At 38.5% G+C, this 24,710-nt stretch overlaps 1 protein-coding gene across 1 annotated transcript in view; it reads right to left on the bottom strand.

Moving 5' to 3' along the window:
• The window catches only part of LOC150096139 (mitogen-activated protein kinase kinase kinase 4-like), a 734,047-nt gene that overhangs the window by 63,903 nt on the left and 645,434 nt on the right, over positions 1 to 24,710 (bottom strand). The window contains exon 23 of the mRNA XM_090409620.1: positions 7,642 to 7,761. Coding sequence (XP_090265746.1) covers positions 7,642 to 7,761 — 120 coding nt within the window. The remainder of the gene's footprint in view (positions 1 to 7,641; positions 7,762 to 24,710) is intronic.

Here is a 24,710-nt window from a genome sequence, read left to right as displayed (position 1 = left end):
TTACACAGACAATCACAAACATCCATTCCCAAGGTGGGATTTGAACCCACAGTCTTTTGGCTGGAGAGCAGATATGCTAACCATTCGGCCAACGGCTGACATTTAAATCCAAAACTTTTGAACCTCATGTTCTCTCTTACTACCATATTTTCCTGAAAAAGTATAGAAATTCCATTCCTTCCCTTACTACTGTATGCTGATTCTTTTCCAATTTATACCTGTTGTAATTAAACTCTACCATAGTGATTACTCATTTTGTGCTTACAAAAGAAAAAAAAAAGAAAGACAAGCCTTAAAACCTTGAGAAGCTATATACGCTTGTCTAGAGCAGGCTTTTACAAACACCCATGCCCACAGTGAAATTCGAACCCATCCAGGCCATCAAGTAAACTGCCAAGCTAAACTGCCTAAACATTTCCTGCTCTTCACTCTCTGTGTTCCCTGGCTTATAGCAACATCCCACTAAATATCCTGTCCTGGTAACTTCTAGCTCACACCATATGCTGTCATAACAATCTTTTCTATTCCTGCCAGAAATACTTTTCTGCCAATGACATTCCACTGATTCTAATAATTGTCGAGCAACCTGAGACTATCATTGCTACCAGTTTATTCCTTTTAATCCTGATACACCTAGAATTTGTATTATTCCACAATCTGCTGAAATTTAATAGTCTTATCAATATTATTCCTGAACTTGAATTTTCTATCAACTAACTACTGAAATCTTTGTATTCATCAACTTTTTTTTTTTTAAGGTCCATTCAACTTATAATCATCGCTTATCTTCTTTCTGAATCGGATATACTTAAATTTTTTTCATATTAATTTTTAAACTCACTTCCTTTATACACTCTTCCAATGTTTTAAGATAATTTTATATAGAATTTAGGTCATCTGAACAATTGACTACTCTTCCCAACTAACAAAGAGAGAACTTTTACTCATAATATTGAACCAAGATCATTTATAAATATGTTAAACAACAAGGCTCCTAACATCAAACACTGTGGCACTCCACTAATACAAATCTAACTCTCTGAAAATTCTCCTCTAAATATCACTTCCTGTCATCTATTAACCCCCCCCCCCCACCTTCTTACTAGATGATCACCAATATTTGTTTGGTACTCAAGTAGAGCCAAAAGGCTTCGATTTGGCATAAGAACAAGCTACAGTAATAAAATAGAGGATATTATGGATTCATCCATATTTTGTAACCAAATACAAGGGTGGGCTAAAAGTTCTTGGCCTCGACCATAGTTGGCAACACTATCGGCAAGATTTTTTTTTTCTAAGTCGGTACATCTATCATAAGCATCCATGTGATATTGCAAATCATTCTATCAAGTAGTTTGTTTTATACAGCGGTCTGAAGCATAAAATTCTTTGCAAAAGAAGTTTAAACACCAAAAGAAATTCATTTAAAGTTCAGAAAAGTTTATGGGCACTCTTCTCCTTTGTTTTCGACAATTAAGAAATGGGCTGCCAAGTTTAAATGTGGTCATACCAGTCTTGAAGATGATCCAGGTGAAGGACATCCAAAAAGTGTAACAACACCAGAAATCATTGATCAGTGCATGATATGGTATTGGATGACTGGAGAATCGAAGTGAGTGAAATTGCTGAGACTATATGTAGGATATATTTTGCATGAAGAATAGCAAATGATAAAACTTTGTGCAAGATGGACACCTTGCCTGCTGTGAGCAAGCATGGAGCAAGCATGGACACCATGCTTGCTCACAGCACAAAAATGCACTCGCAGGAAAATCTCTGAACAGTGCTTGGAGCATTTTAACAAGAATAAAACTGATTTTGTGCATCGATTTATTACTATGGATGAGACTCGGATTCACTATTACACACCAGAATCCAAACAGCAGTCAAAACAGTGGACAGAAGCCAGTTGTTCAGCGCTAAAGACAAAGTCGGCTCCATCAGCAGGAAAGGTCATGGCATTGGTGTTTCGGGTTGCTAAAGGCATTTTGTTTATTAATTATTTTGAAAAAAACTCATGAGAAAAGACCCGGCTTGCAAAAGAAAAAAATCATCTTTCATCAGGACAGTGCACCTGCCCACAAAGGTGTTTTGGCAATGGGAAAATTAAGAGATCTGCACTATGAATTGTTGGAACATTCACCCTATTCCCCACCAGATTTGACTCCCTCTGACTTCACTCTCTCTTCCCAAAACTAAAACTCTTCCTCACTGGTCAGCGTTTTTCTTCGAATCAAGAGGTGATTGTAGCTGTAGGGGGAGGGGGGTATTTTGCAGATCTTACTGAGAACCACTACAGGGACAGGTTAATGGCGCTGGAGAATTGCTGGAATAAATGTATTAGTCTTAAGGAAGATTATGTGAAAAATAAAAATAATTTTGAAATTATAAATTCTTTTTTCATTGTTAGGCTGAGAACTTTTCAAATCACCCTCATACAGTCATCCCTCGACTTACGTCCAGGTTCCGTTCCATCCTGCAGGACGTAAGTCAATACATTAAATCAACAGAGTTATAGGGTTAGGGACTTAACCATAATAAGTATACTGTCATTTTAATTTTTAAACCTTATAAAACTGTACTGTGCATTACTGCCACTATAAAACAGGAGAATAAACACCTAAATCTTCCTCCACAATCACATCTTCATTACCTTCCCTATGTGAAGGACCAGGTGGCTGTGGCTCTTCTGGTGTAACCTTTTTTTTTTTTTTTTGATGAAAATGTACAACAATGTGCTTTGCTTATTCCGCTTCTTCTTTTCATCATAAATTTGTTTATAGAAAGCAAACGCATCATGTGCTTTCATTTCTACTAATAAGTAGCGTTCAACATTGGGGTCCATGTCTTCAGCCATTTTGAGAACATCACTAACTGCAAAGAACATCTCTGCAACATCATTCACTGTAAATTGTTTATCTACCTTTTCATGTTTGTCTTTTCCCTCTTCCTTTTCTTGTTCTTCCTCTTCTGCAACACGTTGTTCCTCCAGTTTGACCACTTCTTTTTGATCAACTCTTCATGGGGCACTTTCTATGAGTTGAACTATGTGGTCATCATTCACTTCGAGATTCAGATTGTTTGCTAGGCCTACTATTTCTTCACTCAATTTACAAAAGTCTGTCTTAATTTTTTTTCAACACTTCTAAAATCGTGCACAGACCTTTTTAATATCTTTTTCCATATGCCATTCATACATTGAGAGGTCATTTCGTCCAAAGCCACAGCAATAATTTTAATAGCATGATAAATTTTGAATGCTTTCCAGAATTGCAGAGAGAGAGAGAGAGAGAGAGTCTGATCATTGCTTTCTGTAGCAGAAATGGCTTGTGAAAAAGTTCTCTGTAGATAATAAGCCTTAAACACTGCAAGAACTCCCTGATCCATCGGCTGGATCAATGAAGTAGTGTTTGGTGGGAGAAACATTACCTTAAACTTGATGAAGATCACAGATATAAGATCGATGACCTGGAGCATTATCTAGAATTAAAATTTTAAACAATATTTTAAATTAAGGGGATATAAAATCCACATTGTTTTAAAACCAAATAAGAAACTCAAAGATTGGAATCAGAGAGTTTCATGCCGAATATCGTAAACTATAAAGTATTGGCGATCACTAGCGTGAGCTAATGCAAGTGACCCTAGTACGTAGTACAATACTGGACAACTCATTGCAAAGGTGGGGAAAGTTCAGATCGCTATTCTTAGGTATTTTCCATAATGTAAAAACACATTTCCTACGAAATGTATGCTGTTATTACATTATGGAGGGAGGTCACTACCCAGACCAGTTTCAGCCTTTTTTGAGGCTTCATCAGTGAGTAGCTAGACCATAATTTTTTGAGGCTTCATCAGTGAGTAGCTAGACCATAATTTTTTGAGGCTTCATCAGTGAGTAGCTAGACCATAATACCAAAGTGTACAGCGAAAAGAACTTATATACTCTGCTTTACTGCTTCATCTTTTTTTATGGATGCCCCTCTTCTGGTGGTCTCTACTCAGCACTCTGGCACTTATTTTGGGATTTTGGAATCACTACTTGTTTCATTTAATTAAAGTTTAATTTTTAATATTTGAGAATTAGTTTGAAATAAGAAATACACATCTCACTCTAAACTTTCTACTGGCTGACTTGTATTTCCATATTCAGATTTTTTTTGCCTGTTGGTCTTCATGTTGAAATTTCTGGAATAAAAGCTATATTCCAGAAACAGGAATGAAAAATAAATAATTTACTAACTAAATTAAATATTTACAACCTGACATTTCACCAGCTCAAGCTAGTGAGAGTTTTTCTGTTGTAAAAAACCCTTGCTAAAATCATTAGAAATTTTGGAAACTCATTGGAATTCATACAGTTACTAAGGGATAATTACCTGAAACAGCATATGATGGAGAGAACTAGGGATTTGAGCGTGTTGGATCTGGTAATAGGAACATAAGATCTATCTATAATTACAGTAGCAACTCAACTTCCAATCAGGGAAAGTGAACATGCATTCTTTTCCTGGGAGGTTGCTCAACATGTGGAACTACACAGCTCGCAATTATGACAAACTTACAAGGCTTGGAGCAGACTGCATACCTGGGGTCAGGAGAGATAAACTGAGTAAGGATTAAGTGGGAGAATAGGAATATACAGCTGGAGCCGCAAAAAAAAAAGAAAGCATTGTGGAAGGAATATAGACAAAAAAGGTAATCAGCACATGAGCAATATAAAGCACAGTCAAGAAGGGTAACAAGTATGGTAAGGAAGGCTAATCAGATTTTGAAACAAAATTAGAAAAGTAGTCCAGAGTAAATCCAAATGAGTTTTTTTGATATGCAGCAATTAAGAGAAAAAATGATTATGGAAAGATAAATTTAATCAGTGCTGATGGTAGGAAAGTGACAAAAGGAAGCAGAAGACATAATTCAGTTAAAAAGTGATCACTTTCCAAGGGGATATCAGTTGGTGACTTTCCACTTACTGACGTCAGAATTGAGGTATGACCTGGAGATACTCAGTATATTGAAAAATATCAACGTGACTTCAAATAGTGGGCCTGGAAAGTTATGTCAGCTCATATGCCATGAGAATGTGCAAGTGAACTGGCAGTGCCTATGATGGAGTAGTTTAAGTCTCATGTACTGTTTGACAAAATCATACTTACCGGGTGCGAAAATTAAGGATGTAAGTGAGGCTATTAGAGCGCAAAAGCAGAAGGTGAAAGAAATGATAGTGGTAGGAACAAATGATTTAAAAGGCGAAAAATTTGCTATGAGAGAGGACTTGAAGAAATTACTAGAGGTAGCAAAAGAAACGAGTGAGATAGTTAAGATAGTGAGTCTGTTGCCACGGTATGACAGAGAAGAGTTGAGAAGGAGAGCCTTAATTGCAAATGACTCTATGTGCATGTTATGCAGGAGGAGTGGTGTGGAGATTGTGGACATGTGGAGTGAGTTTGATGGGCGAAAGGACTTATACAAGATGGATGGTTTGCATCTGAATAATGGATTTGGTGTGCAGAGACTGGAGAAAGTGTTGCTGAATGAAGTGAAAGTGGATGTGCAGAATCAGGGAAACTAGAGCTTCTGGGGGGGGGGGAGTGGATATGCAGATATCAGTGAGGCAGTTGAGTGTAGGAATGTGTATAATATACCCGAGCTAGTATGAAGGACAACAAATCAGAATGGGAGTGTTAGTATAAGGCATCAAGATAGGGGTGGAACTTACAGGCTTCTGCACTTCATGTATACTAATGCCAGGAGTATTAGGAACAAGAAGGAAGAATTTTTGGCCTTGGTTGGCTCTTCCTGGCCACAGGTTATTGGCATTAGTGAGACATGGCTGACAGAAGATGATATAGCTAGTGGGATAGAATGTGAAGGGTACAGTGTGTTCAGGAGAGACAAGAGAGAAAAAAAATGGGGGAAGGAGTGTTATTGATGATAGCTGATGAACTGCAGCCCGGTGTATGAACCCCGATGTTTGAACCCCTTCCCGCTGTTCAAACAATTTCCTTCCAATCAATGTTACTATAGTTGAACTACAGGATAGTGAAGAGAGTGCATTTGAGGCTATTTGTGTGAGATTGAGACTAGCAGAACAGAATATACAGTTGGGTGCTGCCATAGACCAGATGATGGAACAGATGGTGGAGATACTATGCATAAGCAAATAGACGCAATGTGTGGAAGGAGGGTAATTATTATCAGGGATTTCAACTATAGTAACATTGATTGGAAGGAGGCGAGGACACATGGGAGGAAGGAATTGGATTTATGCAGTTATTATTATTATTATTCAGGTCTCCATGGAGTCAAAAGACTCATCGTGGGAGGTCCTTCCGAAGAAACACAGTCTATCAAGAGTCATCGAGGGGGAGGTCCCCCCCCCCCTAAGAAACACAAAGTCTATCACACCACTCCTTGAACTCATTGACTGTTCTCCCTCTCACCACTCCATCAGGCAATGCATTCCATGGTTCAACCACCCTCCATGCACAATTTCCTTTCATAACTTCCAGGGATGGCCTCTTGTCATCACTCCTTCCCACTGTTCAACCAAGCGAAAGAACTCCCCAGTGTCAACCCTGTGATCTAAAAAGAATACCTCCCCTTTGAACCAGACTATATATACACATCATATCTCAACCATAAATTATAGGTATATTACAGATAAACTTGGCTCACTCTAAAAACAAAACAAAATCTGAACAGTTATTATAAGCCAAATAAGTATTTATAAATATTCCTGGATAACGTCTTCCCTTTCCTCAGACAAATCAAGGACTGTCAGTTTCTTGTATAATGAAACTTGTGGAGTATCCATAAATACAGAATAACATGTATGCCACAGTAAGATAAATTTTATTACAATATGTAAATATATATATGATATCTTATGATACATAAGATGAAATATTTACATAATGAAATTTATTTTAGTGTGGCATACATGTTATTCTATAGTTAAGGACTACCAGGATTTTCCCTTCCAAGGTGTTTACAGTATTCCCTATAGATGTGGGTCCAGTACTCTGGGCAAATGGGACACACCACCATGGTAAGAAGAAAAGAACATAAAAAGATATATTCGGCACAGGCAACAAAAAAGCAGACTAACAGAACATGCCTTGGATCAAGACCATTTCATTTAGTTGAAGAAAGCCATGCTACTATACAGATCCAGGTTTAAATTAGAGGGAATGTTCCTGGAAGTGGCACATGTGCTTAGTGCTCCATACATGGCTGTCTCTGTTCAGGAGATATTTTATTTGTAGTCTTTGTTGAGTGTGTGTGTGTGTGTGTGTCTTCAAAGCAGCTTTCAAAATTTCAGTTAATATTTAGTTAAATTTGTAAATGATTTATTTTCATTCCTGTTTCTATGCAGTCTTTATTTCAGAAACTTCAACAGAAATCACTGGTTGACATGACTAAGGCATAAGCATTACATTATATTATGCAAGTTATGTGAGTGAAGCAGTATATATTTGAAAATTGAAACTAGTGATCTTAATTTTCATAACTTTTTTATTAATGTATAAAAACAAAGTTGGACAGTATTCTTAATCTTATTCATTATATGAAGGATACAAAAACTAATACTAACTAACAGAAAATTAAAAAACAAACAAACAGACAGACAATACTAACCAGGTGTTCCCATTACAGTGGATAATTCTCCAGGTACTGTAGTATGGTTCATAAGTTTAATGCAACAGCCAAAGTCACCTAACTTAATGTTGTTATCAGATGTAAGAAAAATGTTGGCACCTAAAAAAAAAAATCAGTCTGCAATTTATATTAAATTTCACAACAGGTTTATTTAATAAACATTTTTTTCTTTAAAATTAATTCAAAAAAGGAGATGTTATAGAACCTACAGGGCATTAGTACCATGTGTGGGCCAGAGATTAAGAAGGGAGAGAGTAAGAATCATTTGACATTTTTATCTTTATTTATCTATACATCATCATCATAATCAAATTCCTGACATGTATCCTCAATGGGTGTACAGGATATGATAGTACTACATGAAAAATTTACATCATTACTAACTTCCTATCTACAATTTTCCTCCAAATCTGTCTGTTACTTGTCAAGACTCAAACATTATCAGATCTTATATTTCTGTTGTCTAAGGCACTTTGTACCATATCAATCCACCTATATCTTGGTCTTCCTCTGGGTCATTTTCCTGCCAACCTGGCAGAGAACACTTGTTTCGCTAATCTTTCCTCGCCCATTCTGTTTAAGTGACCATACCACCTGAGATTAGCTCTGCTAACGCATTCCTGGATGCAGACAATGTCAAGTTCTTTCCTAATATCCTCGTTTTTAATATGATATTGCCATTGATGCCATCTATTCACGTCTGTAATCTTTCTCGGGACTCTCATATCTGCGGTCTCTAGTCTTTGGTCAAATGTTTTCCTTCTGGCCCAGCTCTCAGATCCATAAGTTAAAACTGGTTTGAACACTGTCTTGTATAGAGCTAATTTAGTGTTCCAACTAATTTCTCTCTTATTCCATATGACTTCATTCAATTGACTTCCTACCATACCAGCTTTGTTGATTCTGTTGTCTATTTCCATATTAATTTACCATCTTCACTAAAAATCGTGCCTAAGTAGCTGAAATGTTTTACTTGTTCCACAGGTTCTCCATTCACAACACAGTTGACATTTTCAATGATTCTGCCTATTTTCATTGTCTTTGTCTTTTTATTGCTGACCTTCATACCATATCTATTACAACAAACTAATGAAGCAAATAATGGAAATTTTTTAAAGGCCATAGAAATGTTGGCGAAATTTGACCCTATTATTTCACAGCATGTAAATAACATAATAGAATCTCAAAATTCAAGAAATCATATACCCCGTTACTTAGGCCATGTGATGGTGGGAACAAATGACTTGAGTGGTGGTGTAAATAGGGCAGCGAGAGATATGAGATTCTTGCTTGAGGTGGTATGAAAGAAGACACGGAGAGGAAAGATAGTGTGTGTGTGTGTTGCCTAGGTATGATATGACGAACAGAGCAGAAGAGCTGTAATATTAAATGACATAATAGCTAGAATGTGTGACAAGAGAGGACTGGAATATGTGGATGCTTGGAGTGCGTTTGAAGACAGAGAGGAATTGTATGCAAGCGACCACTTACATTTGAATGAAGAAGAACGTAGGCATCTGAAGAGATTGCTGTTGTGAAAAAGTCAGTGTGTCCCAGGGAGGATGGTAGCAGGGGATGGCCTCTTGTGGGAATGGGTACTTGGGAGAAGGGGGGATGACATTAGGTAATACTGAGCCCAGTGGAGTCTAGAGGGGGATAATACTGGGTATAGAAACAACGGCATTTATATGCTATATACTAATGCCAGGAGTACCCGGAATAAGGGAGAGGAATTGGTGGTGCAGATAGCACCAGCCTGGCCAAAAATTATTCAGATCACTGAGACGTGGTTGACAGAAGAGGATATAATAACAGGAATAGAAGTTGCGGGGTATGGCATTTTTCAGCAGGAAGGAAGGGAAAGCGTAGTGGTAGAGTACTGCTTATGATAAGTGATGACCTATGTCCTCTAAGAGTGAAGACTTTGGAAGGCAGTGACACTAATGATTTTGAAAGCATATGGTGCGAGATAGAGGTGGGCAAAACAGGATATTTAGTGGGGTGTTGCTACAGACCCAGAAGTACAGAGGATGGGGACCAGGAAATATTTAGACAGTTGAGTTTGGAAAGTGCAAGAAGAATGACTGTTATGGGAGATTTTAACTACAGTAGTATAAACTGGGGAGAGGAAGATGCATGTAGCGATAAGGGAATGGAATTTCTAGAATTCTTGAGGGACAAATGTCTTAGGCAACATGTAATAGAGGGAACAAGAGGTTCAAGAGTTTTGGATTTGATTTTAGCATCAGAAGAGTTGATAATAACTGAGATGACATCTCTCCCATCAGTTGGAGAGAGTCACCATATGGTTTTGACTTGGAAAAAGAATAGAAATGCAGGAGTATCAAAGAGAACGTATGTGGAATTATAAGGCAGGTGATTATAATAGTCCAAGACATCAACTTGGGGAAGTTTCATGGAGGGAGGAATTAGAAGGCTGGGATATCATTAGTGCATGGGAAATTATGAATGAACATTTGTTAGCAGCAGTGGTAGGTTGTATGCCACGAGTGAACAAGAGGACATTGGAGTAAAGTGGATGACAAACAATATTAAACAGGAATTGCATGCGAAAAAGAGGTTGTGGAAGAGATATAAGGAGACAGGTGAAGAGAAGATGCATGAAGAATATAAGACACAGGCCAGAAGAGTGACTAGTATGGAAAGGAAGATGAAACTGGAATATGAGAGGAGATTAGCCCTAAGATCCAAAGAAAATCCTAGGAAATTTTTTAGATAAGTGGCCAGTAGGAGGAGAAATGACTGTGGAAGAATGGTATTGTGGGATAAAAATGGGAATAGGGTGACTGATGCAGAAGATATAGTAGAATTGTTCAATGAACACTTTATTGGAGTATTTCATCCTGAAGGAGTCAGTTTTAATGCTAGAGGGATGGGGCAGGTTCAAGGCTTAGAGGTACAGGAGGAGAGTGTGTGTTTCAAATACTGAGTACTCTGGATGTCAGTAAAGCTGTGGAACTGGATGGTATTTCACCACCAGTTTTGAGAGAATGTGCTAGGGCACTGACAGTGCCTTTGACCTGGCTTTTCAATGAAAGTCTGGGTGCGAGAAAGGTGCCCATGGAATGAAAGGAAGGTAAGATAGTATTGCATAAGGGAGGTTGCAGACTGGAGGCGTCCAATTATAGACAGTTTGTGTGTCATCAGTAGTTAGTAAGATCTTGGAGAAAGTAGTGAAGGACCGTATACAGCATTGGGCAGATGAGGGTAATGTTATCTGTGAGAGTCGACATGGATTTGTGAAGGGGTGCTCTTGTTTTAGCAATATGCTAGCCTTTTAGGATAAATTTACAAGAGCATTAGATGAGGGAAAGGCATACTGCAGACTTAACGAAGGCATTTAACAGGGTGCCACAAAATAAACTGATATTTAAGTTGCAGCACATGGGTCTGGATGTCAGATTGGTCAACTGGATTCAGGATTGGCTATCCGATAGGTATCAGAGAGTTGTGTATGGTGGGGCAGTTTCAAGGAAGCAGAGGGTTACAAGTGGGGTCCACAGGGCTCAGTACTGAGACCTATATTGTTTAACCTTTATATCCCCTTGCAATCCAATGACATTGTCAGTGGATTGCAAGGGGATATTCAATTGTTTGCAGATGATGTGAAGCTGGGAAGGATTATTAGTAGTAGTGCAGATGCGGCGGTACTGCAAGAGGATTTGAAAAAAGCTAGATAGATGGGCAAATGAATAGGGATGTCAGTTTAATGCAGCAAAATGTAAGGTCTTGAGGTTTGGGAAAATTCAATGGGACACTGCATACTCTATGGGAGGAGTTATACTGGAGGAAGTAGGGGAGACAAGAGATCTGGGGTTGATGATTGATAGAAACCTGAAGTTTAGGGGACATGTTGCAAAGGTGGTGAAGGTAACACAGAGGATTGCTGCTATTATGAGAAGGACACTGACCTGCAGAGATAAGAGGGTTATCATTCCGTTGTATAAGTCTCTGATCAGACCACACTTGGACTATTGTTCTCAGATTTGGTCCCCAGGATTTGAAGGGGATAAATTAACTGTGGAAAGGATACAAAGACGGATGACGGATGATGTGGACTGCAGAGTTTGGTGGATAGAAGAAGGAGAGGCGATATGATTGAGACTTTTAAACTGTTGAGAGGTGGTTACAGGGTTGACACTGGGGAGTTATTTCGCTTGGTTGAACAGTGGGAAGGAGTGATGACAAGAGACCATCCTTGGAAGTTATGAAAGGAAACTGTGAGCAAGAGGGTGAGGAGTGGTTTCTTTGCATGAAGGGTGGTTGAACCATGGAATGCATTGCCTGATGGAGTGGAGAGAGCGAGAACGGTCAATGAGTTCAAGGAGAGGTGTGATAGGCTTTGTGTTTCTTAGGAAGGAACTCCCACGATGAGTCTTTTGACCCCATGGAGGCCTGAATAATAATAATAATAATATATCTGTTTTAGCAAATGGCATTAAATCAAAAATTAAGGAATTTGTAAAAAAGGCGAAATATTTTTCTATAATTCTTGACTGCACTCCAGATGCCAGTCACATTGAACAGATATCATTTGTAGTAAGAAGTGTAAATATTGACACTGACGTTGCAATTCAAGAATTATTTCTTGGATTTTATCCAGTTTCAGACAGTAGAGGGGAAGGTTTATGTAATTATCTTTTAGGTGGACTCTTGATAGATTATGAGTTAGATATTGAAAATATGCGTGGACAAAGGGATGATAATGGGGCCAATATGCGTGGCAAGCATAATGGTTTGCAGAAGAAAATTAGGAATATAAATCCTAGAGCATTTTTTGTACTTTGTGCATCTCATTCTTTAAATCGTGTTCTAAACGATGCTGCCAAAAAACATTTGAAACAGTTAATTTTTTTTAACATTATCCAAGAATTGTATACAGTTTTCTCTGCATCCCCTTATAGATGGGATATACTAAAAAGCAATATTTCTAAATTGACACTAAAGCCTGTAAGTGATACAAGATAGGAGAGCAGAATAAAAGCGGTGCGAACCTCTTAGATTGCAATTAAGTGAAGTCTTAAAAGGTTTAAATGATATATTAGCTGATAATTCCAGAGACATGAAAACAAAACATACAGCTCAGTGTTTGTTCAATCAGATTGCTTCTTTCCAGTTCATTTTCTCACTTGTTATATGGAACGATATTCTGTCAAAAATTGATGTTCGTAAGCAAAATGTTGCAGTCTCCTGAATCTAATATAAATGAATCTCTTAATGTTTTGGGTGAGCTCGTTACATTTTTAAGGGCAGCTAGATGCAATGAAGCATTTAATACTTATATTAAAGATGCAGAGGTTTTGGCTAAAGAAGTAAAAGTAGTATCCGAATTTCCAGTAGTAAGAAACAGAACTAAAGTTCACCACTTAGATTATGAAAGTCCAGATGAAGTTGATGAAGAAATAATAAATTCAAAAGAATTGTTTAGAATACAATTTTATCTAGTAATTGTTGATACTGCATTAAAATCGTTTAAGGAAAGATTTGAAATTCTGAATGAATGTAATAATGTATTTAAATTTCTTTGTGAATTCAGAATTATAAAAAAATTAAAAAATCTTGTGTTGATTTAGATGTTTCCCTTCAAATTAATAAAGATGGTGCATATGCAGACATAAGTGAGGCAGTTGAGTGTAAGAATGTGAATAATATGCCTGAGGTAGTACGAAGGACAACGAATTAGAATGGAATAGTTAGTATAGGGCATCAAGATAGGGGTGGGACTAACAGGCTTCTGCGCTTCATGAATACTAATGCCAGGAGTATTAGGAACAAGAAGGAAGAATTTTTGGCCTTGGTTGGCTCTTCCTGGCCTCAGGTTATCTGCATTAGTGAGATATGGCTGACAGAAGATGATATAGCTAGTGGGATAGAATGTTAAGGGTATAGTATGTTCAGGAGGGACAGAGAGAAAAAAAATTGGGGGAGGTGTGCTATTGATGATAGCTGATGAACTGCAGCCAAGGAGAACTGAAGTTGAACTGCAGGATAGTGAAGAGAGCGCATTTGAGGCTATTTGTGTGAGATTGAGACAAGCAGAACAAAAAAATATACAGTTGGGTGCTGCTATAGACCAGGTGATGGAATAGATGGTGGAGATACTATGCATAGACAAATAGATGCAATGAGTGGAAGGAGGGTAATTATTATGGGGGATTTCAACTATGGTAATATTGATTGGAAGGAGGAGAGGACACATGGGAGGAAGGAATTGGATTTTATGCAGTTATGAAGGAATAACTACCTGAGACAGCATGTAATGGAATATACTAGGGGTTCGAAAGTGCTTGACCTAGTAACTGCATCTGAGAATTTGACTGTAATGAATATGACCACTTTACCACCAATTAGTGAGAGTGACCATAAGGTTTTGACCTGGAAGGTGGGCAAATGTGTAGAATTTTCAATTAAGAAAAGGTAAATGTGGAAGTACAGGGCTGGTGAATATGACAAGCTCAGGAGATTGCTTGGTTCAGTGCCATGGCATGTAAAACTGCAAGGCCTGAAGGTTGATAGTGCATGGGAAGTGGTAAAGGAGTGTTTGAAGTAAGGGCTGACAATATTTAATGGCTGACAGTATACCTAGAGTCCGGAGAGTAAATCAAGTAGGGGTTAAATGGATGAATAACAGCATTAAGCTTGAGCTGCAAAAAAAAAAAAAAAAAAAACTGTGGAGGGAATTTAAGGAGAAAGGTGACCTGCAGGCACACGAATAGTATAAAGCAGAGGCCAGAAAGGTAATGAGTGTAGTAAGGAAAGCAAAAGCTGATTATGAAAGGAAATTAGCCATGCAAACTAAAGAGAATCCCAAACAGTTTTTATGATATGCTGCAAGTAAAAGAAAAAATGTACATGGCAGAATCATTTTAAGGAATGCTGATGGTAGGGAGGTAACTGAATTAGCTGATAAAATGGAATTACTGAGTGAGTATTTTGCAAGAATATATCATTCAGGTGGTGATATTGCAGGAATGAAAGATCCAACAGGTTATACGAAATGGAAGTGAATAGTATATTACAAAACCTTAATGTGAATACATCTGTGGGTTTGGATGATATAAAAGCTCGGCTCTTACAGGAAGCGACAAAAGAACTGTCAGTGCCTTTGACCATTTTGTTTAATTTGAGTCTTGGGTCTGGGTTAGTCCCAAGGGGAGGAGGAGAGGGGAAAATAGTACCACTACATAAGGGAGGTTCCAAGACTGCTGTTGCAAATTATCAACTGATCAGCATATCAGGAGTCGTTGTCAAGGTTTTGGAGAAAGTAGTCAAGAGAAGAATACAGGAATGGATAGATGATAGTGGGATACTGTATGGGAGACAGCATGGTTTTGTGAAGGGTAGATCATGCCGCAGTAACTTGCTCACGTTTTATAACACAGTGATGGCTGAGCTAGATAAGGGTAATGGGTTTACAGTCATACTACTGGACCTTGCTAGGGCCTTTGACAGGATACCACATGGAATTCTAATCAGCAAACTGCAGCATATGGTGATGGATATAGGGTTGGTGAGAGGTGTAGGAGGGTGGTCGACAGGGAGATATCAGAGAGTAGTTTATTCAGGAGTAGAGTGCAAAAGATGGCCTGTGACTAGTGGTGTGCTACAGGGTTCTGTTCTTGGACCACTACTATTTAATTTGTTCATTAATGATATCAGAAAGGATCTGAGAGGAACTATTCATTTGTTTGCTGATGATGCAAAGTTGGGTAGAGCAATAGTGAATGCACATGATATCAAAATTTTGCAAGATGATTTGGATAGATTGGGGGGACTGGGCTAAGGAGAATGGATGTCAATTTAATGTGGCAAAGTGTAAGGTTATGCATTTTGGGGTGAAAAGATTAGCAGCAGTATACCACATTGGTGGAACTGTGCTTCAGGAGATTGACGAAGCGAGGGAATTGGGGGTGTTGGTGGATAGGGAGTTGAAGTTTAGGGGGCACATTACAAAATTGGCTAAATCAGCTCATCAAATCACTTGGTTACTGAAGAATACTTCGACGAGCAGAGACAAGCAAGTTATTGTTCCTCTGTATCGAGCCTTGATAAGATCCCATCTTGACTACTGTGCCCAGATCTGGGCGCCAGGGTTTCTTCTTGATGGGGAGGAGGAAGAGAGGATCCAGAGGCGAGTGACCAAGATGATAGCAATTCTATGGAATGAACCTTATGAGAACAGGTTGAAGATTTGTGGGTTGCAGACATTGGTTGATAGGCAGAAAAGGGTGATATGATTGAGACATTCAAATTACTGAAGGGTTTCTATAAGATTAATTCAGAGGATATTTTTCAGAACAGGTCTGGTGATGGGAGGACTAGGGGACCATCCATAGAAACTGGGCAAGAGTGTGGTTAGCAAATGTGTTAGAACTAGGTTTTTTGCATGGAGAGTGGTGAATGAGCAGAATAAGTTGCCAAAGTCTGTTGTGGGTGTCATGACTGTGAGTGGGTTCAAGGCAAGGTATGATAGATACTGTGTGGAAGCTGAATAGTTGTTGACATCGTGTTTAGGGTCTCCCTCGATGAGTCTAAAGACTCCTTGGAGTTGCCCGTAATAATAATAATAATAATAATATTTTAAACACAGAACTATGGGAGCTTCTAGACAACATCACCGATGCCATGTCCAGAAAAGAATTCATCACAGTCAAAAACCAGCACCAGAAAAATTTTGAAAATCACAATGACCGCAATTACAACAAGATCGCATCGTTGTGAATTTATCATTACTCACCTTAATCAAAGAAGCCGTTAGTGCTTTAAGTCGGGGGCACAATTTTGCCGTTACTCCCAAACACGTTCCAAAAGCCAGAATAATGAAATAATGGGATCCATCGAACGGGAAATATACGACCTGCCTCCATCCATAGCCAATAACATACATTTAGATGTGGCCAACATCCTAATCCAGTCTAAGCCTCCCAGAAATAATATCCTTCATAAGGAAATCATTGCTCTAAGAGAGTTACACAATAATAACCAGATTATCATAACAAAAGCAGACAAAAGGAACGTAACTGTGGTGATGGACACAACAGAATATGAAAACAAAATGCACACACTTTTACAAGACTGCTCAACATACAAAATTATAGATCGCAATCCCACAACACACAAAAGAATAAGGTGCATAAATTACTGAAAAAAAAGTCACTTCCTTGCCTAAAGAAACAGTAAACAAACTCAAGCCTTTCCATGTTAAAACACCCAGGATATATGGAGCCCCAAAAATTCACGAACAAGGTAAACCCTTACACCTTATTGTAGATAGTATAAACAGTCCCCACATATAAACTGGGGACTGTTTATACTATCTACAATAGGGTGTAAGGGTATACCTTGTTAGAGTGGCTAGTACCTTAGACATTTAGCTAAGCTACTAGCCACTCACACAAACAATTCTCCCTCCTTTGTCAAAAATTCTGCCCACCTAAAAAAGTATTTTAGAACACCATACCTTAAAAAACTCAGGCTTAATGGTGAGCTTTGATATCACCTCACTATTCACAAATGTACCACTAATTGAAACCCTTAATCTGCTAAAGTCACACTTACCCCCTGATATATTTGAACTATTTAAATTCACAATACATGCAGAATATTTCACATGGAAAGGGAAAATATACAAACAATTAGATGGGACAGCTATGGGCTCCACCCTTAGCCAACTTCTACATAGAACACCTGGAAAAACTATCTATCAATACAGCCACTCTCAAACCGACACTTTGGCTACGCTATGATGATGATGTGCTTGCTATTTGGCCACATGGTGCAGGCACAATGGATACATTCTTAGCGCATTTAAATAGCCAACATCCAAAAATCCACTTTACAATGGAACTGGAAGTTAATAACTATCTGCCCTTCCTGATGGTTCCTTATTTGGGTGAGTCTTTGGTGAATGATTCAGTAATAAATAGTATGGGAGTGATTGGGAGTCAACATAATAAAACCACAAGTAGCCAAGAAGAAATGAGATGTAGTGAGAGTGGGGGGGTAAGTAATAGAGAGTTGAGTAATGAAGCTGGGAGAGTCATGCTGAATAGTGTAGAGAATGAGTCCATGAGTGTGAACTTGAATGAAGTTAATAGTGGTAAAATATATGGTGATTCTATGATTAAGGGTATGGAGAGTGGTATGCATGAGGAGTGCTTGGCTGATGGTACAATAGAAAGAGTGGCTTTAGCAATAAAGAGAGGGCATGAAACAGACAAGATGATAGTTATGGTGGGTACGAATGACCTGAGAGGTAGTATAAATCGGGTAGGAAAAGATTTAAGAACATTATTAGATATTGTGAAGAGGAAAAGTGTCAATGGGAGAATAGTGTGTGTGCTGCCTCGTTTTGACAATTACGAGTTAAGTAGACGAGCAATGATAATGAATGATATGATTGCAAGAATGTGCAGAAAAAGAGGTCTGGAGTTTGTTGATGTTTGGAGTGTGTTTGAAGGAAAAAGGCAGTTGTATGCTAGAGATGGACTGCATCTTAACATGGAAGGACATAAGAGATTGAAGAATTTATTGTTTTCTGAACAGGTTGAAGTTATTGGGCAGGGAAACTAATATTGAAAAGGTTGAGTGTAAGAGAGAGAAACTTTAGCACTGATTGTGTATTTATTGATCCTTATAGGCAGAATAAATTGCAGAAGAGAGGGGAAAAAAATCGGCATAGGACTACGGTAGTTAGTGACTTATATATCAGTTCTAAAGCCGGTACAAGATCTAGAGGGAATCTGCAATTTTTGTATACCAATGCTAGAAGCATTAGAAATAAGAGAGAAGAATTTTTGGCATTAGTCAGTGAAATCTCACCAAAAGTTGTAGGCATTAGTGAAACTTGGCTGTCAGCAGAAGATGTGGTCACTGGAATTGAATGTGATGGGTACAGTATTTTCAGGGAGGATAGAGAAGATAGAACAGGAGGAGGAGTACTGTTGATGATAGCTGATGTGTTGCAGCCAAAGAAAGTAGTATATCTTGATGATAGACATGTGAATGAGAGTTCATTTGAGGCAGTCTGGTGCGAAATAGTGACCAACGCAACCAAATATACAGTTGGATGCTGCTATAGGCCAGGGAGTACAGGGGGAGATATTGAATTCATGCATCAGCAACTTAGTGCAATGAGTGAAGGCTTAGTGATTATTATGGGGGATTTTAATTATGGTGATATCAATTGGAAGGAGGAAATATCACGTAGCAAAAAGGAAATGGAGTTCATACATCTGCTACGAGATAATTACTTGAAACAGCACGTAACTGAAGGGACACGTGGTGTGAGAGTGTTGGACCTGGTTATTGGTTCAGAGGTTATATGCTTAAGTAAGGTGACCTCGTTACCTCCAGTTGGTGAAAGCGATCATGTGGTATTGACTTGGGAGGTTGCAAAATCTGTGGATTTTTCTATTAAGAAGGGGTATGTACGAAACTACAGGTTAGGCAATTATAACAAGCTTCGGAGTGAGCTTGCAGCCATCCCATGGCAGAACATATTGCAAGGGAAAGATGTTAGCAGTGCTTGGGATAAAATCAGCAGGTATCTGAGGAAAGCAATATCAGATTGTGTCCCCATGGTCAGGAGGTCAAACAAGGCAGGCATTAGATGGATGAGCAGTAGTATCAAGCTTGAACTACAAAAAAAGAAAATGTTATGGAGAATTTACAAGGAGAAGGGCGATCAGGACACCCATGAGCAGTACAAGGCTCAAGCTAGGAAGGTTACCAGCATAGTAAGAAAAGCTAAATCAGATTATGAGAAGACCTTAGCCAAAGAGATCAAGGGTAATCCCAAAGAGTTCTTCCGCTATGTGGCAAGTAAGAGGAAGAATGACTTCGGAAGGATAACCTTAGTGGGTGCTGATGGTATTGAGGTGACAAAATCAGATGTAATAGTCGAGTTACTGAGTGATCACTTCTCAAAAGTCTATCACCCAAGTGAGGATATCTCTATACCTATAGCAATACCTAATGTGAGAATTGAAGCTAAAGAATCAGAGGTATTAAATATATTGCGAAACTTAAATGCAAACACTGCGGTAGGCTTAGATGGAATATCAGCTCGGGTGTTGCGTGAATGTGCAAATGAATTGTCAACCCCTCTTACCTGGATATTTAATTTAAGTTTGAACTCTGGTATGGTCCCTAGGGAGTGGAAGTTAGGCAAAGTGGTTCCTTTGCATAAGGGTGGCTCTAAAACTGCAGTATGGAATTACAGACCAATCACCATCTCAGGAGTAGTGGTAAAAGTATTGGAAAAGTTGGTTAAAGACAAAATTCAAGAATGGGTGGATCAGGATATGATACTCTATAGAGGCCAACATGGTTTTGTTAAAGGTAGATCCTGCCTTAGCAATCTATTAACTATCCATAATAGAATAACATCAGAGTTGGACAAAGGAACTGGCTACACAGTGGTACTTCTGGATTTTGCTAAGGCTTTTGACAGGATACCCCATAGAACACTGTTACTCAAATTGGAGCAGATGGGAATGGATATTAAATTGGTGATATGGATAGGAGAATGGCTCAGGGAGAGATACCATAAGGTGGTGTATGGAGGAGCCGAGTCCAGAATGAGGCAGGTGACCAGTGGTGTGCCTCAGGGCTCTGTGCTTGGGCCAATGTTGTTTAATTTGTATATAAATGATATAGGAAACGGCTTAAAGGGAGATATTCAGTTGTTTGCTGATGATGCAAAGTTGTGTAGTGCAATAAAAAATCAAGCTGATGTTGAAAGTTTGCAGGAGGATTTAAATAAGCTGGTAAAATGGGCAAAAGAAAATGGATGTCAGTTCAATGTGGAAAAGTGTAAAGTCTTGCATTTTGGGATTAAAAGATTACCAGCTGTGTACTACATCGATGGAAAGGTACTCCAAGAGATTGATGAGGCTAGGGATTTAGGGGTATTGGTAGATAAGGAGATGAAGTTCAGAGGACACATTGCTAAGGTGTCCAAGATTGCACATAGGATTACTTGGTTGTTGAGGAACACACTGACATCCAGAGATAAAGAGGTTATTATTCCCCTTTATAAAGCATTGATACTTCCACATTTGGATTACTGTGCTCAGGTCTGGTCACCTGGATTCCTTGGAGATGAGGAGGCTGTGGAGAGGGTTCAGAGAAGAGTGACCAAGTTGGTGAGCGATATAAAAAATGCTCCCTACATTGATAGATTGAGAGCTTGTGGATTGCAGAGATTGGTTGATAGGCGAAGAAGAGGGGATATGATAGAAACATTCAAATTACTAAAAGGTTTTTATAGGATTGATGCAGGGGAAATGTTTCAGCTGTGTGATAGTGATGGAAGAACAAGAGGTCATCTCTGGAAATTAAAGAAGAGTGTGGTTAACAAAGGTGTCAGAACAAGGTTTTTTGCCTGGAGGGTGGTGAATGAGTGGAATTCATTGCCTGACTTTGTTGTGAGCTCTTCATCTGTAAATGAATTCAAGAAGAGATATGACAGATATTGTTTTGCTAGTTTGGGTCTCCCGCGATGAGTCTACTGACTCCATGGAGATACCCGTAATAATAATAATAATAATAATAATCATTCTCAGTTTTCAGAAAACCCACACATACAGGGAGATATTTACACAAACAATCATACCATTACCCTTCTCAACAGTATGGTATCTTAAAAATGCTAACCACAGAGCAAGAGTAATCTGTTCCAATGACTATGCTCTTGCTGCTGAACTGGCATGCTCCTAAGAAACCCCTCCCACTATCCACCACGGATAACCACAACAAAACAGTCACTTCCATACATTAAAGACACATTGGAAAAGATATCTAGAATTCTCAATAAACATCAACTATGCACTGTATTCAGACCGTGTGTCAAATTAGCAACTCTCATCTGTTCACCCAAGGACAGCATTCCTCCTTTATCACATCCAGAAGTCTATGAAGTACTCTGCTCGTATGATCAAGCTTACTACAGTCAAACAGGAAGAACTGTAGACATCTGCATCAGTGAACATAAAAGATACATCCGGAACTATCACTATGGCAAGTCAGGCCTAGCAGACTATGCTTTGGATACCCCTGCACACAGGATCAACTGGAAGAAAACAAAAGTACTGCACAGAAGCTTTCACAAGTCAGAGAGATTGTTCTTAGAAGCAACAGAAGCTTGAAACATATTCCGAATCTCAACAAATATGGCTGTATAAATTTACCTAAGATTTGGAAGACGGTCATCTTAAGACATAACTAGTACCTGCTTTTTCTCTCTGTTTTTTTTTTTTTTTTTTTTTTTTTTTTTTTTAGATAGAGGGTGCGTAATGAGGACTTTAGTCTTTGTGTTGTTGCTATAGGTTTGTTAAACTAGTCCCTTCGTTACACCATGTTGTTGTTGTAGTCTCTCGTACTGTGACAAACTTTGTACTGTTTTGTACATCTCAGTACTATTTTTGTACTCAGAAGATGCTGGTTATAACAGCAGCGAAATATTAGCAATAAGTCAATATAAAATTATTTACTTATAATTCTGATATATATGGTCAAAATTAAACAACATCTCCTTAAACTATTTAATGTTGGGGTGCTCACAACTACCTCTGGCAATCCATTTCACTCATTTATTACACTCCAAGTAAAGAACCTAGTCCGCACACTCTTACTAATGACACTCTTAGACAACTGCCAAGTGTGATCCCTTATTTTCTGCCTACTCTCCATGCATTGAAAAATTTCTTCTGTGACATTCTTATAGATAGATTCCCTTTAGTAATATATAAGTTTCTATCCTATAACCCCCCCCCCCCTCTGTAACCCACACACCCCTCAATCTATCTTCATAGGGAACATTCCACAGATCTCTCACTAGCTTGGTCACTGGTCTCTGAATCCTCTCCACCACCTCCTGATCCTCAATAAATGCATGTAACCAAATAATGGCATCATAAAGAGAGACAATAAGCTTCCTATCTGTTCTTTGGCATCCAAGTAATCCTCTGAGCTATTTTGACAACTCTTGCAATATGTCCTCTGAATTTCAAATCTTTATCCACCATCACCACCAGCCCTTGCCATTCCATCAACTTCCAGTAAACTAGTACCATTAATATGATACAAAGTGTGTAATCTTTTCAACTCGAAGTGCATTACCTTACATTTTACAAAAATGAATTGACAACCATTGTCCTTTGCATCCCCTTATCTATGCCACCAGCCTCACATTCATTCCCATTTGCTCCAACTTGTGTAATGGTTTTCCATGAAGTATCATGACGTAGCTATTTCCTTATCCAATTTTACTGTCATGTTACTATAAGATTCAAATTACACAATCCAGAATTGGGTTGGCAACAATGGCATCTTTGATGAATAGCATGGATTTTGCTAAAGGATGATCATGTTTTAGTAATCTACTTACTTATTACAATAAGGTGATGGCTTCCTTGAACCGAGAAGAGGGATACACTGTAGTATACTTAGATTTTGCAAAAGCTTTTGATAGATTACCATATGATAAGTTCATAGTCAAATTACAGTGGATGGGGTTGGATATTAGATTAGTGCATTGGATCGGAGACTGGCTATCTGATAGGTATCAGCAAGTTGTGTATGGGGAAGCAATATCCAGGGAAAGAAAAGTCACTAGTGGTGTGCTTCAAGGGTCTGTTTTAGGGTCATTGCTGTTTAACTTGTATGTGAATGATATTGGCGAAGATTTGGATGAGGATATTCAGTTGTTTGCAGATGATGCAAAGTTGGGACAACTATGAAGAGTAAAGAAGATGTTGTGGCCTTACAAGAAGACTTGAATAAATTGAGTGAATGGGCATGGAAATGGGGATGCGAGTTCAATGTTGCAAAACGTAAGGTTTTAAAATTTGGGAAACAAAGATGGGAGATAGAATTTATGTTTGGTGGGGATATATTGTTGGAGGCAGAAGAAATAAGAGATCTTTGGATGATAGATAAAGATCTGAAATTTAGGGGACACACTGCCAAAATTGTGAGGACAACACAAAGAATTCTAGGAATCATAAGGAGGACACTGACTTGTAGAAGTAAGGAGATTCTTGTTCCATTGTATAAGGCTTTGATTAAGCCACACGACTACTGTGCACAGATTTAGTCACCTGGTTTTCAAAAGGACAAACAGATGTTGGAAAGGGTCCAGAGGCAACTGACTAAGGTAGTTTCTGAACTCTGGAATGTTGAATATGAGGAAAAGTTGAGAAGATGCAATTTGCAGAGTCTAGTGGATAGCAGGAGGAGGAGGGGTGATATGATAGAGACCTACAAGTTGGTAAGGGGTTGTTATAGGATCAATGTCGGAGAGGTTTTACAGAAAATGGCAAGAGATCAGGAGACTAGAGATCATCCCTGGAAGCTGTATAAGGAGGTTGTGAGCAGGGGAGTAAAACACAGGTTTTTGGTATGCAGAGTTCTGAATGATTGGAATGCCTTGTGAATAAATTACTGAGGCAGGACCTACCTTTAACAAAGCCATGCTATAAATTAAAGATGCCAAGAAATTATATTATCGGTTTAATCCTTTATCCAAGTGTAAGCAAACAAAGTTTGCACCCAAAGTATTTTCAGGACTAGGCAACTCATATAAAAAAGCTAATGACTTCACATCACTTGCCTTAGTATCCCATAATGCAAAGCACATATCCTTATGGACATGTATAATGCTATGCATTATTGAAGGTCACTACCCAGACTGATTTTGACCAGAGGTGATAACAAGGTTGATGTAATGCAGAAGTCATATTTTCATATATGAGTGCCAAAACTCATGAAATTTCAGTTTATATTCAACTGAAGTTATTACTATAACACAGCAGTTGTCTCCAGAATTTAACAAGATTTAAATAATGTAGAAGCCATATTTTCATATACGAGTAACCAAAAGGTGTCACTTCTTCTAATTATTAAAATACTTCGGATTAGAGATAGCTGTTGAAAGTTTTTCCACTTGGTTATACTATAAATTATGGGGGGTGGGGGGGGGGGGGGGTGGGGGGGGGGGGGGGTGGGGGGGGGGGGGGGTGGGG

The sequence above is a fragment of the Typopeltis vanoorti genome, chromosome 19, assembly GCF_054136105.1.
Source record: "Typopeltis vanoorti isolate ZY-2024b chromosome 19, IOZ_Tvanoo_1.0, whole genome shotgun sequence".
Classification (NCBI taxonomy): Eukaryota; Metazoa; Arthropoda; class Arachnida; order Uropygi; family Thelyphonidae; genus Typopeltis; species Typopeltis vanoorti.
Note: the sequence above shows the minus strand (reverse complement) of the source record. Positions and strands in the feature narration are given on the sequence as shown.